The sequence below is a fragment of the Camelus dromedarius genome, chromosome 7, assembly GCF_036321535.1.
Source record: "Camelus dromedarius isolate mCamDro1 chromosome 7, mCamDro1.pat, whole genome shotgun sequence".
NCBI classification, from domain to species: Eukaryota; Metazoa; Chordata; class Mammalia; order Artiodactyla; family Camelidae; genus Camelus; species Camelus dromedarius.
In genome coordinates this window covers 63,167,236-63,183,817 of record NC_087442.1, presented here as the reverse complement: position 1 = coordinate 63,183,817, position 16,582 = coordinate 63,167,236, and the positions used below count along the sequence as shown (strand labels likewise).

The window sequence follows — 16,582 nt, the reverse complement described above, 5'->3', positions numbered from 1 at the left end:
AAAAAGGGGGATGGGGGGAGGGGGGATTGCTTAAGTAGCCAAGTGTGATCTTTCTTTGACGGCACTCACTGGGCATTCTCTGAATTTACAATCAGGGGCTTCTAATTGATAAAGCTTTGATAGCACAAAAGGTCACCATGGATTACTCAGTCCTGCTTTGCAACATACTGTGCTCCTCACAAACATTAGCAATTAACTGCAATAAATGATGGCATGAGTCACCCCTTTCAAACACAGGATAGCATCCTGAAGCTCCTTACCTGCAGTAAACAGCAGTAGGAATTGGCCTTTGTTGTAAACACTTTCCATAACACAGTTAAATTCATCTCTGAATCTTTTCTGATATTTTTTCCCAATAACACATATTTTATACAGGATCTAAATCTATTCCCCCCACATTATAAGAAATCATATTTTTAAGTAAAATCTCTGTATCATAAGTGATGTAAATATGAACATTCCACTTTTTAAAATCTCTTTAATTATTCCTTCTTATAACCAAGAACCCTTTACTGTCCTAATGATTTAGTATTTTAATTCAGTCCAACTGGCAAGAAGGGATTAGGTATCATTCTGTTGTAACATGTCTCAGTCCCATTCCAATTTTGTTCTCAATAAATATGTTACAGTTCTTCCATTGGCAGTCAAGGAAACTTCATACAAAAGCAGCATTTACTTGCAGTTTCAACAGAGCCAAGCAATACATAATGCTATTTGACAGTTTAGAGTATCTGTTTTCCAGCATTCATCTGAAGCTGTTATTGCAACCATTAAAATTACTTTTTTATAGTTTTTAAAGGCCCAAGATATATTAATTTGTCCTGATGGATGGTATAATGTGTTAATGTAGAAGAAAAACAAGTGTTACATAAAACATGATTAAACTGTCAACCACCCCCTCTTTATCTTTCTTTTGACTCTATGTATTTAATTCATTCTTCACTGAAGATGGCAACCAGTAAAAAATAAAAACCCCATTTTGATTTACTTTTTTACTGGGTGATATTCACATTCCTTATTACCAGGAGCAATGCCATTTTTTATTCAAATTAAGACTGAAACTTTTACTTTCACACAAAAGTAAACACAGATGGGCTGATAATGGTAGAAAATTTTGCACAAACTGCCTCATTTAGAGCAGGCCCATTTAAGGCCACATTTCATTAAATATGGCCTGTCTTAAATCAGGCAGGCTCTCTTATAAGGAGTCAATCTCTATCTTTATTTAAAATCAGAGTGTGTGGCTTATCTGTCACTATAAAAGACTTTGCCTTCTTTGTAGAGGGGCAGACATTAAAGCTGTGGAGCAGGGTGGGCCTCTTTAACCTAGCCAGGCCAATCCAATTTACAAACAGATTGTATCCAAAGGTTCTTTTGTCAGTCTATTGTGGAATTTTTAAAAGTATTTTACCATAGAAACAATGTTATACTCCATGCTCTTAGGAAACCCCGTAATAGCCTGTTTAACCCCATATAGTTGTGCTGATAGTTAAACAGCACCAAAATGCACCTGTGCTAACTACTATAGAACTATGCACCATGTTTCTATGAGAAAATTCATTGAGAGTTTCAAGTTTTTATGCCTGTGACATGGCTTCCCAGTAACACCCTCTTCAGTAGAGCTTGCAGACCTCCCTCCCTATTGGGCAACAGGAGGTGGACATCCTAGACCCAAATACAAGCCACCAACGTTGGCCACTATTATTTGGAGCCAGCACAGTAGAGCACATCCCGTAGGTGAAGACAGAGACTGGAGGCAAGGAGTGAAGGTGTGGGATAGAGTCTAATAGGTTAAGGACAGACCCAAGTCTCTCACCAGCATACACCTCAGGCCACATCCCTGGTCTAAACTAGGCACCATCATTCTTTTATTTCTTCCTGAGGATTATTCTGTTTGATTCACCTGCACCTGCTCTTACCTGTTGCTTCTACCAAGGTTTCTCTCTTCTACCTAGTCTACTGCACCATAAAATAGTAGTCTTGGCTTTTCTCCTTTGTTTCTGCATGTCCTTTTTAAGTTTCCCAAAGATTGTTATAGCTGCTAACAAAGGAAGTGCAAGAATAAAAGAGCTCTCTTAAATTTGCTTTCCTCATTTTTTTTTCTTTAAATTAGACTAAGTTGAGAAAAACAAAGGTACACCTGGATGATTACAACAGGTTTTGAGGGACCAAACAAGGTATGAATTTGTTCTACAACATTCAAGAGCAAGACAGAGCACATTGCAGGGGAGGTATAGCTCAGTGGTAGAGCACATGCTTAGCATGTACGAGGTCCTGGATTCAATCCCCAGTACCTCCATTAAGAAAAAAAAAAGGAAAATACCAAAAAAAAAAAATTACAGAGTACATTAAATGGATATACACTACATAGAAAAAAAAAAAATCTGGCTCAGCCACCACCAGTCAGAGGTATCAAGATATTACAACTCACATTTGGGAGACTGCATTCTCCCCTTCAGCTCACCCAGTGGTGCCAGTGGTGCCCTGAGAATAGGGTAAATCTCTTCTGACCTTCAGATCATCATGCTCACACATGAGATGTTCATTGCTTAAGCCCACCAGTCCATTAAAAGACAGGCCACACCATACTTCTGTGCCAGGGATCCATTAAGTCAGCTTCTAAGACAGTCATAAATGCTCACTGTCCATGGCATCAACATGCCCCACCTCAACTCCGTAACAGAAGATCTCACTCCAAGGGTAAAGGGTATAGGTTCCAACTACTCACAAAGCTGTCACCTACATTGGCACCCCACCCCAGTCTCTGAAAGCTAACCCCACTCTTGTCAGTCCTGCATCCTCTGCCCTCCTCAATGAACCCCCTCCCCGCAACCTTCATGTTCCCACTGCTATTCTTCCCCTAAATCTGTATTCCCCAAACAAAAACTTGGGTGGTGGGGTTTTATCCCAGGTGCCAAGAAACTCCCATTTCCATCCAGGCTCTTTTTTTAGGCTTCTATATAAGGGCTGTTTACAATACCCTAAAGTTAGAAAACCCAGAATTAGAACATAACAGCTACTGGGGACTGTGGAAAAAATTTTTAATTAAGTCAATAAATTATCCTGCCAAATATATTTCAAAGGAACTCCCAGACTCAGGCTTTTTTGTTGTTGTTACTGTTTTTTCACAACATGTTTGCTGTAATGTAAACCAAGCCAGAGACATAAATGATACAGTGAAAAGGTCTAATATCCATATAATTGGAGTTTCAGAGGGAGAAGAGTGATTGAATAGAGCAGAAAGAAAATCTGAAAAGAGAATGATTATTTTCCAAGACTGAAAAAAATACATCAAGATATAGAATTAAGAATCCCTATAAACTCTAAGTAGGATAAAGAAAAACATGACCACACTTAGGCACAGCAACCAAAAATCATTAATTTTCTAGGTGTGATGGTTTCATGATTAGATATAGATAAAATTAATAATAAAAGTTTTAGCAGTCCTTACATTTTGGACATATGTACTCAGATTTATGGTTGAAATTATATGATATCAAAATAATCAAGGGATGCAGAAGTAGGTAGGGATTAAACAGGAATAAACTTCTAATCTTATCATGAGTTATTAATTGTTGAAGTTGAGTGATGGGTAAATTAATATAGAAACGGAAGTGAAGGAGAAAGCCACCTGGCTTTGTTTTTGTTTTCATTGTAGTAAAATAAAACATTATTTACCACTGTAACTATTTTTAAGTGTATAGTTCAGTAGTGCTAGGTATATTCACATTGTTGTACAACATAACATTCTCCTTCCCCCAAGTCCCTGGAAACTACCATTCCACTTTGTGTTTCTATAAATTTGACTACTCTATATATCTCGTGTAAGTGGAATCATGCAATATTTGTCTTTTTGTGACTGTATTATTTCACTTATCATAATGTTCTCAAGGTTCATCCATGTTATAGCAAGACAGGATTTCCTTCCTTTTAAAGTTGAATAATATTCCATTGTATATGTATGGCACATTTTGCTTATCCATTCCTTTGTCAATGGACATCTGGGTTGCTTCCACCTGTTGGCTACTATGAATAATGCCGCTATGATTGATTATAGGTGTGCCAATTTCTCTTCAAGGTCCTGCTTTCAATTTTTTTGGATGTATATCCAGAAGTAGAATTGCTGGATCATATGATAATTCTATTTTTATTTTTTCAGGAATTGCCATACTCTTTTCCATAGCAGATGCATCATTCTACATTCCCATCAAGGGTTCCAATTTCTCCATATCCTTATCAACACATTATTTTCTGGGTTTTGATAGTAGCCATCCTAATGGGTGAGATGATACCTCACTGTGGTTTTGATTTGCATTTCTCTAATGATTAGTAAAGCCACCTGGTTTTCTAGATAGACCCAAAGGGCTTATGGGAGTTTCTCAGCTAAATGAATCCAGAAGCATGAGGGACATGGTTGAAGTCAATATTATAGTTTGCCTCATCTGCTGCTTAGAATCCTACTGATACGTATGTGCTTCATATGTACACAAAACAAAGTGAATGGATTTGGATATAATCTTGTTCAGATTAATCAGAGTGGCTAACAGAATAGCTTATTCTTGGGGAAATTAATATAAGCCAAGGTGGTATAGAAACAAGGGATGGATATTGGTGGGAAATAATTCTCCATGGGTCCCTTACATTTCTGCACATCTTGCAAGATAAGGCACTAACTTCCTTTATTCTGGACTATCTTTCCAAGGATGTTTATATCCTGAACAGCTTTGGAAAGATCTTGTAACAGATCTTGGAAAATAGAGACAGTATCTTCTTCTGAAGCTTCAAAAGAGAATCAAGCTTCTTGGCCATTATAAAAGTTTCAGGTTTCCTATGCTCAGAGTTTCTTCCCTGTAATGCAACTCATGCTGTTTGCAGATGTCAACTGGCCCTCTTCACATTGCCCTGGGAGAAGTGGTGCTCAGGAAAGTGCCACAGAAGTTAATTCTTGGACTGTTGTTATTGCTGTGAGTAATAAACAGTACTTTGTCTCTGACCCAGGAATCTCAAGTCTTCTTCCAGCATCCACAAAACTGTGGCAGGCTACCTTTACCATTCAAAATCTCAGCTCCTTTACCATTTCTGATAAATACGTAGAAAATAAAAGTAATAAAAATAATATATACCAGAACCTAAGAGATGCAGATAAAGTGGTACTCAGAAAAATATACATAGTCTTAGAAACTTAAATGAGTGATCAAAAAGAATGAAACTGAATGAATTAAACATTCAGATCAAGATCTTAGAAAAGGGCAACAAAATAAACCTAAGGAAAGCAAAAGGAAGATAACAGCAGGAAAAAATTAAATGGGAAGCAAATGAAAAAAAAGGTAAATGTCAGTTCTTAAGATAAGTAAATAGATAAATATTCATGATTTTAACTAAGAAAAAATGGAGAAAAAATATATTTTAAAGAAGTAAAACTTAGAAATAATCACAGAATTAGAGGATATTAAAAGAACAGACTCCTTTGCTCAAACTCATGAAAATAAATCTGAAAATGCATGATTCTTTAAAAAAACATAGCATTATCAAATTGACTTCAGTAAAGACAGAAAATCTAAACAGACTATTACCATTTTCTAAGATTTGCTTCAAAATAATACAGAAGGTAAAATAGACAGCGGGAGGTGGAGGGCTATAGATGAAACAAGCTTGGACATAAATTTGTAATGGCTTAAGTTAGGTGACAGGTACATGGGGTTACACTATTCTATCTACTTTCATATACATTTAACATTTTTCATAATAAAAACTTTTTCAAATGCTGTATAAACTATCTCAGGCAATAGAACAATAATGAAAATCATCCATACATTTTCTTCTTTTTGTTTTAATATATCCAGCAAAATACTGATACCAAAACCCAAAATATATCGCACAGAAGAAAACAATAGATCAAGTTAATTATAAATATCTACTCATAAATCATAATTAAATCATTATTAAATGGAATTTAGTAGTACTTAAAAAAAATAATACACTTTGGTCAGCTAAATTCATGTCAGGGATGGTAGGATACTCCTTACTAGCACATGTATTAATATAATTCATCATATTAATAAGCTGAAAAGAAAAATCATAATCATCTCCATAGATAAACAGTAGCATTTGATCAAATTCACATCTAACTTCATTTTAATTAAAGAATTCTTAATAAGAAAAGAGTCTTGCTTCACGCAATTTTATAGCATACATCATGCTTAGTTGAAAAACACCAGGCACATTTCTATTGAAGTTAAGAAAAAGAATGTCTATTATTAGCATGGTTATTTAACATTGTTATGGAAGTATCAGCTGACACAACAATTACAGAAAGGAATGGTAAAAAAATTTTTTAAGATAAAAATAAATGAATAAATAAGTAGCCTTCCTGTATACAAACAAGTCAGTTACAAAATATAAGGAAATAAAAGATCCCATTTATAACAGCAGTATTAAATGCCTAGTAATAAATTTAGCAAGAACTATATCAAAGCTATATTTAAACAAACCCTTAAAATGCTACAAATCACAAAGATGCAAAAGGAGGGCTTAAAGAAGTGGAAATAATGTGATATGACAGATACAGTAAAGAAATGAAACAAATATATTTCTCAGTGGAGTAAGAATTATTCAATAAATGGTATTGAGATGGATCAAATTGTAGTCTTTTAAATCATAAAACTACTAGAAGAAAATATGGGAAATTATTTTATAATATTGGAATGGGAAAGGCTTTCTAAACCATGAAATAAAAAATAAACTTAAGTTCATGCAAATCAAAATATTCTATATGGCCAAAAAAAAGTTTAAAAGTTAAAATTGGTTGGGGGGGAAATTATAGCATTATTATAGCCTAAAAGCTAACTTCCTTAATACATGAATAAGTGCCACAAAAAGACAAACAGTTCAACTGGGGAGATAAATGGTCAACAGACATATGACCCAGGAATCCTGCTCCTGGGCATATATCCAGAAGGAGCCCTACTTCAGGATGACACCTGCACCCCAATGTTCATAGTAGCACTATTTACAACAGCCAAGACATGAAAACAACCTAAACGTCCATCAACAGATGATAAAGAAAATGTGGTATATTTATACAATGGAATACTACTCAGCCATAAAAACCAACAACATAACGCCATTTGCCTCAACATGGATGCTCCTGGAGAATGTCATTCTAAGTGAAGTAAGCCAGAAAGAGAAAGAAAAATACCATATGAGATCACTCATATGTGGAATCTAAAAAAACAAATCATAAATACAAAACAGAAATAGACTCACAAAGAATACAAACTTGTGATTGCCAAGGGGGTTGGGGGTGGGAAAAGATAGACTGGGATTTCAAAATTGTAGAATAGATAAACAAGGTCATACTGTACAGCACAGGGAAATATATACAAGATCTTATGGTAGCTCACAGAGGAAAAAATGTGACAATGAATATATATATGTTCATGTATAACTGAAAAATTGTGCTCTACACTGGAATTTGACACAACACTGTAAAATGATTATATATCAATAAAAATGTTAATAAGAAACAGACATAAAAAGACAATTTAAACAAAAAGAAATACATGAGGCTTTAAATACATGAAAAGATGCTCAACCTCACTCATAGTGAAATAGAAACTGAAGTCAGGAGATACTAATTTTATGTATCAGATTGGCAATGGTCAAAAAAATTGAAAACCTACTGTTGGTGGAAGAGAAATAGGCATCCTCACACACTGTTGGTAGAAGTGTAATTGGTACAACATCAACGGAAGGCAGTCTGGCAATATCTATCAAAATTTTAAATGCATAAACCTCTTGATCCAACAATTCTATTTCTCAGAATATGTCCTACAGTTACTTTGCACATGTGAACAATGATATGGAAAGAAAGAAATTTCTGTAGAAATGTTTTTAATGGCAGTAGATTAAATGCCCATCAATCAAGGTTAGTTAAATAAATACTGGTACACCCATCCAAGAGACTGCCATGCAGCTATTAATAAAGGAAGAAGCAGCTCCTTGTGTACTAATAAAGAATGATCTCTAAACTATAAAAAAAAAAGCAAAATAAAACAATATTAATACGTGCTCATGGAATACAGCTGTGAAGGTACAAATGGATTTAGAATGCAAAGTGAGTTCAGGCAACAATATTTAAATTGATGTCCAAGATCAATCAACAATCAAGTAATGGGAATTTTGGCATTGTACCTTAGAACCTGGAAAAGAGGGGTAAGACACAAAAGAAGTAAAATCAAAGTCTAAAGAAAGATGAGCCATATGACATAAAGCTAGAGTCTATGGAGGGGGACAAATAGTGAAAAATTCCCTGTGGTAGGGAAATAACTGCTAGGTTTCAAACAAAAAGATCTTAAATAAAAATAAAAGCAAGAGTTCAATGGATGATTGTAAAGATCTGATCAACCAGGTTTTAGAATCATTGTTCCAGGTGGTTCCTATGCAGACTTTCAGATGTAAAATCCATATATGAAACTGGGCACAGAAATTTCAGAGGCTACCTCACTAATAGAATGCAAAAATCTCATGGCTACAAAGACCCTAAAAAAATAGGCTTGCTTATGTGGCCTGCAGATGGTTACCAGGTATCCCCATGAGAATGTGATGCCCACATTCAAGCAATATAGAGGCTTTATTAGCAGATCATACGTTCCCTGTTAGCAGATGATATGATCTTATATGCAAAAAAATCCTAAAGACTTCCACCAAAAAACTGTTAGAACTAGTCAGTGAATTTGGTAAAGCTGTAAAATACAAAATCAATATACAAAAATCAGTTGCATTTCTATGCAGTATCAAAAAAAGTCTGAAAAAGAAATAAAGAAAACAATCTCATTCACGATAGTATCAAAAACAATAAAATACTCAGGAATAAATTTAACCAAGAGGTGAAAGATCTATATAGTGAAAACTGTAAGACTTTAATGAAAGAAACTGAAGAAGACACAGATAAGTGGAAAGATATCCCTTGATCATGCGTCAGAAGAATTAATGTTGTTAAAATGTCCATACTACCCAGAGTCATCTATGAATTAAATATGATCTCTATCAAAATTCCAATGGCAAAGAATCTGAAAAAGAACAGATACATATGTATAACTCAATCATTCTGCTGTACACCGGTAACTAACACCACATTATAAATCAACTAAACTTCAATTTAAAAAAATTCCAATGGCATTTTTCACAGAAATGAAAAAAATCCTAAAATTCATATGGAGCCACAAAAGACCCCAACTAGCCAAAGCAATTCGAGAAATAAAGAAGATCTATATTACAAAGCTACAGTAATTAAAACAATGTTGTTCTGGCATAAAGAGACACATTGATCAATGGAACAGAATCAAGAGTCCAGAAGTAAACCCATACAGTCAGCTAATATTTGAAAAGGGAGCCACGACTACTCAATAGGGAAAGGAGAGTGTCTTCAATAAATGATGTTGGGAAATCTGGATAATTACATACAGAAGAATGAAACTGGATCCCTATATTACATGACTTACAAAAATTAACTAAAAATTAATAGAAGACTTAAATATAAGATCTGAATTTATAAAACTCCTAGAAGAGAACACAGGGAATAAAAGATGACATAGGGATAAGAGAAAAGGTCCTTGACAGTGACGAGGAAACCTACGGAATGGAGGGAAATATTTGTAAACCATCTGTCTGATAAGGAGTTAATGTCAAATACACAAGGAACTCATACAACTCAATAGTAATAATAACAATAACAAAAACAACAATAATAATAATAATTCAATTAAAAATGGGGAAAGGACCTAAATAGACATACAATATATTTTGGACATACTGAGTTAAATTAATATATTATGAAAATTAATTTCCCTTTTTCCTTTCTTTTTCTAATGTGGTAGTGAGAAAATTTTAAATATGTATTATGGATCTGGGCAAAGTAAACTGAAAACCTGGAAAAGATTCAACATTCTAGATGTCATTAAGGACCTTTATGATTCACGGGAAGAGGCCAAAATATCAACATTAACATAAGCTTGGAAGAAAATGAATCCAACCCTCATGGATGACTTTGAGGGGCTCAAGATTTCACTGGAGGAAGGAACTGCAGATGTGATGCAATAGCAAAAGAACTAGAATTAAAAGTGGAGCCTAAAGATGTGACTGAATTACTGCAATCTCATAAAATTTTTAAGAATGAGGAATTGCTCCTTACAGATAAGCAAAGAAAGCAGCTTGTTGAGATGGAAACTCCTCCTTGTGAAATGCTGTGAAAGTTGCTGAAATGACAACAAAGGCTTTAGGCTATGGAACAAACTTAGTTGATAATGCAGCATCAGGGTTTGAGAGGACTGACTTCAATTTTGACAGAAGTTCCACTATGGGTAAAATGCTATCAAACAGCACTGCATACTACAAATTATTCATGAATGGAAAAGTCAATTCATGGAGCAAACTTCATTGTCGTCATATTTTAAGAAATTTCCACAACCACCTCAACCTTCAGCAACCACCGCCCTGATCGGTCAGCAGCCATTAACATCCAGGCAAGACCCTTTACCAGCAAAAAGGAGATGATGGTTAGCATTGTTTAGCAATATAGTATTTTTAATAAAGGAATGTACATTTTTTAGGCATAATGCCACTGCACACTTGGTAGATATATGAACATAACTATACAACTATAGTATAAACATAACATTCATATGCACTGGGAAACCAAGAAATCCATGTGACTGGCTTTATTGCAGTCATCTGGAACTGACTAAACCGGCAATAATCCCCAAGACATGCCCAGAACTAAATATTTTTTTTAAAGAACTGACTCTCTCTCAGGCAGACTCAAACCTTAAAATTTGACATATTAATCTTGCCTAACAAGCATTATCCATTTGTTTCTACAAAGAAGTTGTCCTTCCCCAGCCCCCTAAATGGGTGCTGTATTTTACTTCTGGTGACACCACATTCTCCATGGCCACTGGCAACTGTTGCTGCTGTATCAGCTCTTTTCAGCCCAGGTAAAATCCTCATGACCAGTTGACGCCAATAAGCCTTTATTTCCTCTGCCCATCTCCCTCACATTCCTTATAAACTTGTTAGATTTCAAAGTACTACCTCAAAAAGTACTCCCATACAAGTCTGAAGACTTTAAGGAATTAATACTTCATGTTTTAAGTCATGACAATATAACTTACTCCCAATACTAGTACTGTATCCAGACAATAGAATATTATTTGGTAGTACAAAGGAGTGACATACTGATACATGCTACAAGAATGAACTTTAAAAACATTATGCTGATAAAGAAGTCAGTCACAAAAAACCATATATTGTATGATTCCATTTATATGATATGTCCAGAATAGGTAAATTTATAGAGAGAAACTAGATCAATGGTTGCTTAGGGCCAAGGAAGTGGGAGGGGACGATATGATGCACATTGACTGCTAATAGATGCAGGGTTTCTTTTAAAGGGTGCAAACACATTCTAAAGTTAGATTGTGGTGATTATTATATGGTGTTACAAATATTTTTAATTGAACTCTGTACTTTAAATTGGTATATTATATGATATGTGAATAATACATTGATAAAGCTGTTTTTAAAAATGCTACTGTTAACTGTTGATTACAGCTACCAGTGAATAGTTACTATGTGCAAGAAACTTAAGAGACCCTATATCACCTGATTAGCAACTTTGTGAGGTCAGTTTTTAATCTTATAGATAAGAAAACAAGTTCAGTAAAATGAAAATATTTACACAAAGTTACAGAGCTAGTTAGGAGTGGTGTCTAGATATATTACTTTAACGAAATGTCTCTATGAAGCCCTTGCTTGCCATTAAATAATTTATTGCAAATAATTATAGTAAGAGTATCACTGATACACAAATGGCCTTGAAAAAATAGGCATTTTGTTTCTATCAGTGGTGGGAATAAGTTTTGGGGGGGGAAATCAGTGATAAGAAATAAGGCTTAGGGAATTATATCCATTGTCTTGTAGTAACCATTGTCTTGTAGAAATCAGAATATAACCTGTAAAAATACTGAATCATTATGCTGTACACCTGAAACTAACATAAAATTATAAATCAACCATATTTCAATAGAAGAAAAAAAAAGAAAGCAAGCTTAAAAGGTTAAGTGCCATTGTTAATTCAAAACCCATATTTAGAAAACAAATGCCTCTGGAAAACAAAAGTAATTAAGATCATATAATTTGTTCCTTCTCTTTCAGTTTATATCAGAGCTAGATTGTGAACATCTTCAAGATACAGATAGCATGTTTCTCTTTTAAATTAATGACTTTAGAAATTCCTGGTTCTTTATAGTAGAAAAAACACCAACAAAACATAAATATACAGAAACTATCACTATTTCTTTAAACTACATTCATTAGGCAAAAATATTCCTTTATTTAGATTTTATTACTTACATTTAGTCTTTTTACCCATACATTTAGAGGGCTTTACAAACACTAACTTATTAGCCATTCCAGAAAGATGGATGGATATATTCTGAGAGGAAGAAATACAGATATGATACTAAAAGGTACACTTGTTCACCTAAAATGCAAATAATCATCTATTTAGTTGCTACATGTCTATTTGTTGCTATAACAAATTATCACAAACCCAGTGGTTTAAAACAACACAAGTTTATTATCTTCTGGTTCTGTAGGTCTGAAGTTTGACATGGGTCTCACTGGACTAAATTCAAGGTCTTGGCACGGCTGCATTCCTTTCTGAGGCACTAGGGGAGAATGCTTCCTTATCTTTTCCATTTTCTAGAGGCCACCTGCATTCCTTGGTTCATGTCCCCTTCCTCCTTCAAAGAAAAAGTGCATCGTCCTTCTTACATCGCATAACTCTGACTTCTTCTTTCACTTCCCTCTTCCATTTTTAAGAACCTTTTTGATTACACTGGGCCCATCCAGATAATCCAGGATAGTCTCCCCAACTCAGGACCTTAAATTAAGGTCTTTAACTTAATCACATCTAAAAAGTCCTTCTGCAACGTAATGTAACACATCCATGGGTTCTGAAAATTAGGACTGTTATCTTTGGGTGAGCATTATCCTGACAAGCACCATTGCCCTTGTCCTCAAAGAAATCAGAATATACTCACAGTGAATTGAGCCTAAACTGGGGAAAGGGAAGCATACTGGTTTAAACGGAGTATGTAGAATTTGGGATGAAAAATTCTTCCTTTCTGTTTTCAGATATTTCCTGGCATTTTATTTTGAAGAGGAACTGTACTTAGATGCATGAAATAACAGGAGAAATAGGTTGCCATTCAAAACAATGAGAAGAAATAGAACTATCCAGATGAATCTGTCCATCTTTAAATCTAACAGAAACCAAAAAAGCTTATTTTATACTTTCTTTCTACACAGTGTTCTGCCTTAGCAGTCAGCAATTACCATTCATACAACAGCCACAGCCTACGCCATAAAATTGGATGTTGTATTAATTCAAGCTACAGAAAAGGTAGCTGGGAAGATGATACTTGAGCATACTAAGCATGAGTTTCTATGAACCTTTAAAGTAAAACACCCAAAGGAACAATATACATGTAGTTAAGAAATCAAACCTCTCCTTTTTAATAGGTCCAGATTCAAAATGAAATTATATCACTACATTATAAGACTGACTTTTTCTTAATTCCCCAGAACAGCGTTCTAGTGATTATGTAACTTCTTCAATTTAGCATTATATCTTTTTTGACTCCAAGACAGAAGACTGACATTTGATGTACTCAAGTTATAGCCAGCATTTACCAATTCTTTGATTCGACTTTTTAAAGTACTTATGCTGGAATCCAAAATTCGAGGATTTTCAATTATTTGTGAAATGCTAATTTTTTCTTCCATGAGGCAGTCTATTTTATCACTAAACTTCTTCTCTCCCAAGAAAATCAAACCTGGATAATTTAAAACAAACTTCTGTACCTCTTCTGCAGTACATCCCAGAGAAAACAGCTTCTCTTTCACATTTGTGTAGTTTCTTCTGGTACAATCATTGGAAAGGTCTAGGATCTTAGCTCCTGGACCACGTATCAGAACAAGCAGCTCCTCATTGTTCAAGTTGAAAGCTGACTGTAAAAACTCAATGTTAGCTTTTACCCGTTTGGTGCTCTGAATTAAGATGAAAGGGTTTTTCAAAATCATCTTCCTGACAAAATCTGTGGGATCATTGTGACCCAAAGATAAACAGACTTCTTGCAAAAACTGAACCATCTGTTTATTCAGATCAAGACTATTGGAGAACGTACGCGGGGCATTGGTCAACAATCGACCAAGGCATTTACGGGTCAATCCAACCGAGTAGAGGAACTTTATATTATTCTCTAAGTTTAGGTTGTTACTGGACCGAAAAAAGGATTCAGGGGAACGCTCCAAAATATTTACAATTTCAAGGTCTGATGTCATAATTCTTCTCCACAGATTCCACCGATATGAAAGACTTTCAGGTGTGCGTGTCATGGCTCGTGGGTATCTTGATATGATGCTAGCAATCACTTCTTTGCTAGCTCCTTTAGACAGAAGAAATGTCTTCAGGCCCTGTTCATTGGTACCCTTCCTATTAAAAACTCCAGGCTGCCGTTTCTTTGCCATGTCAACATCGACTCCCATAGTAAGTAAGTTATTCAGCAGTTCTTCATTTGCCAAAGACTCACTGTATGCGTTACCATGCTTCACACCAAAAAGCCTAAATGAAACTGATTTAAGGAGGATCTCTGCTGAAAAGTGGATCATCCAACATCTTGAACCAAAGAGAAAGTTACTTCTCATACACAAGAGGTTTCTTGGTGCCGTAACGGTCAGGTAGCCCAAACTTTTTGGAATGCTGTGTAAAACAACATATATAATATTATACAAACACACATGTTAAACAGATAAAAGACTATATTAGGACCCTATAAGGATCATGGTCATTTCTATAAGAAAATACCTAGATATCCAGCTTTTCTTGTGCTCCTGGTGCCATGGTAACAATTCAGCAACTTTTACATTGACCTGCTTTCAAGATCCATATAAAAGAAGCTCCTCTGTGTCTGTCCTTTTATTGGATCATGCCTACAAGGCTGGAACATTTCTGTAACTCAGATAACCTATAGATCCTCAAAGAATTAGGAAAAGATTCCAAAATAATAGATTCAAATAACATTCAAACAAAATGCAGGACACTCACAAAGTAAACATCAAACAACAGCAAAAGCACGTTTCAGATTGTGCCATATTCTGTGATCATTATTCTTCATGTCTCTACAACACCACTTACTACTCTGTAACTGCACTCTTCCCAAAATGCATGAATTTAAAAACTTAAAAATAATGTGTAAGCACATTTGACTGTCTTTTATGATTGGATTACCACATTCTGTTGATTCTTATTTTGTAGTTGGCTTTATTCCTTTGATAACTATGTAAGTTTAAAAAGCTAAAGACCTAATCTGTTCTAGAAACAATAATTAGTAATATATGTAAACTAAAAAAAAGTGCAGTATATTGTATATATGTATTTACATGTAATATAATGTGTATGTGCAGTCAAACTGTAATAATTCTACCTAATAAAACTGAAAAAGGAAAAGAAAGAAAGAAAGAAAGAAAGAAAGAAAGAAAGAAAGAAAGAAAGAAAGAAAGAAAGAAAGAAAATAAATAGTAAGATTCTCCTACCTAAAGAATGAAGTCTACCTTGCACAGCTCAACCTGTTCTCTCTTCCAGCTGCTCAAGGGTGACCTCTACTGGATAATAGGACAGAACACTGACAGCTGTAGATAAGGCCAGTGCTTTCCAAAGAGGGGTACAAGATTATCCAATGGGATGCACGAAGAAAACAGTAAAACTGCAATTTATATTTGTCTTGATCTTTTAAAATTTCTGTTTTTATATGCTTTATAATGCATATAATATAATAGTACTATAAAACATGTATGTAACTAATCAGTAAATAAATATACATATATTGGAGGTACATGTACAAACCTTTTTTTATTGTGTGTAAATGATCAAAAAAGTCTGAAGGTCACTACTCTAGGCAATGCACTCTACTCCTGAGAAACAGGGCTGAACAAGCCACAGAGAGTTAAAAAAAATTTACTAGTGACAAACTAAAGTAAGTAAAAACATGCCAAATTTCTCAACAAAAGAGTAATAAATTAAGGTTTCTCCTGAATCTGTCATAGGTGGATTTTATGTCTTTGGTTATAATTCGTTCTCCAGGGAAGGATCTTTCACACAAATTAACATGTCCAAACCCAAATAGCATCTTTCTCAGCCCTCAAACAAACTAGCTCTCCTCTGATTAATGAAGTCACTATTATGCTAATAGTCATTCATGATTAAAAAAAGTCTGAAAGTAAGCTTTGCTTTTTTTCTCTTCTTCAACCTCACAGTCATCAAATCATTTATATTCAGCTGCCAGTATCTCTGAAATCCAACCACTCCACTCTTTGCTATTCTCTCACTCGGTCTGTAACAGCTGCCTAACTTGCTTCTCTAGTATCAGTCACTAAAACTGCCACCACAGTACATTTGTAAAACAAAGATGTGATTATGTCCCTCATTTCCTGATTAAAAATCTTTGTAGCTCTCCTCTAC

General features: G+C 34.7%; 1 protein-coding gene across 10 annotated transcripts in view; it reads right to left on the bottom strand.

Annotated features, from left to right (window-relative positions):
* The window catches only part of MTERF1 (mitochondrial transcription termination factor 1), a 453,452-nt gene that overhangs the window by 434,169 nt on the left and 2,701 nt on the right, over positions 1–16,582 (bottom strand). Inside the window, exon 3 of one of the 10 annotated variants that reach the window (XM_010978028.3) lies at positions 10,558–14,824. The exons of the other annotated variants lie outside the window; for them this stretch is intronic. Within the exon in view, the coding sequence (XP_010976330.1) occupies positions 13,657–14,824 (1,168 nt within the window). The 3' untranslated portion in view covers positions 10,558–13,656. Of the gene's footprint in view, positions 1–10,557; positions 14,825–16,582 lie in introns of those variants that run through there. 10 annotated transcript variants of the gene reach the window in all.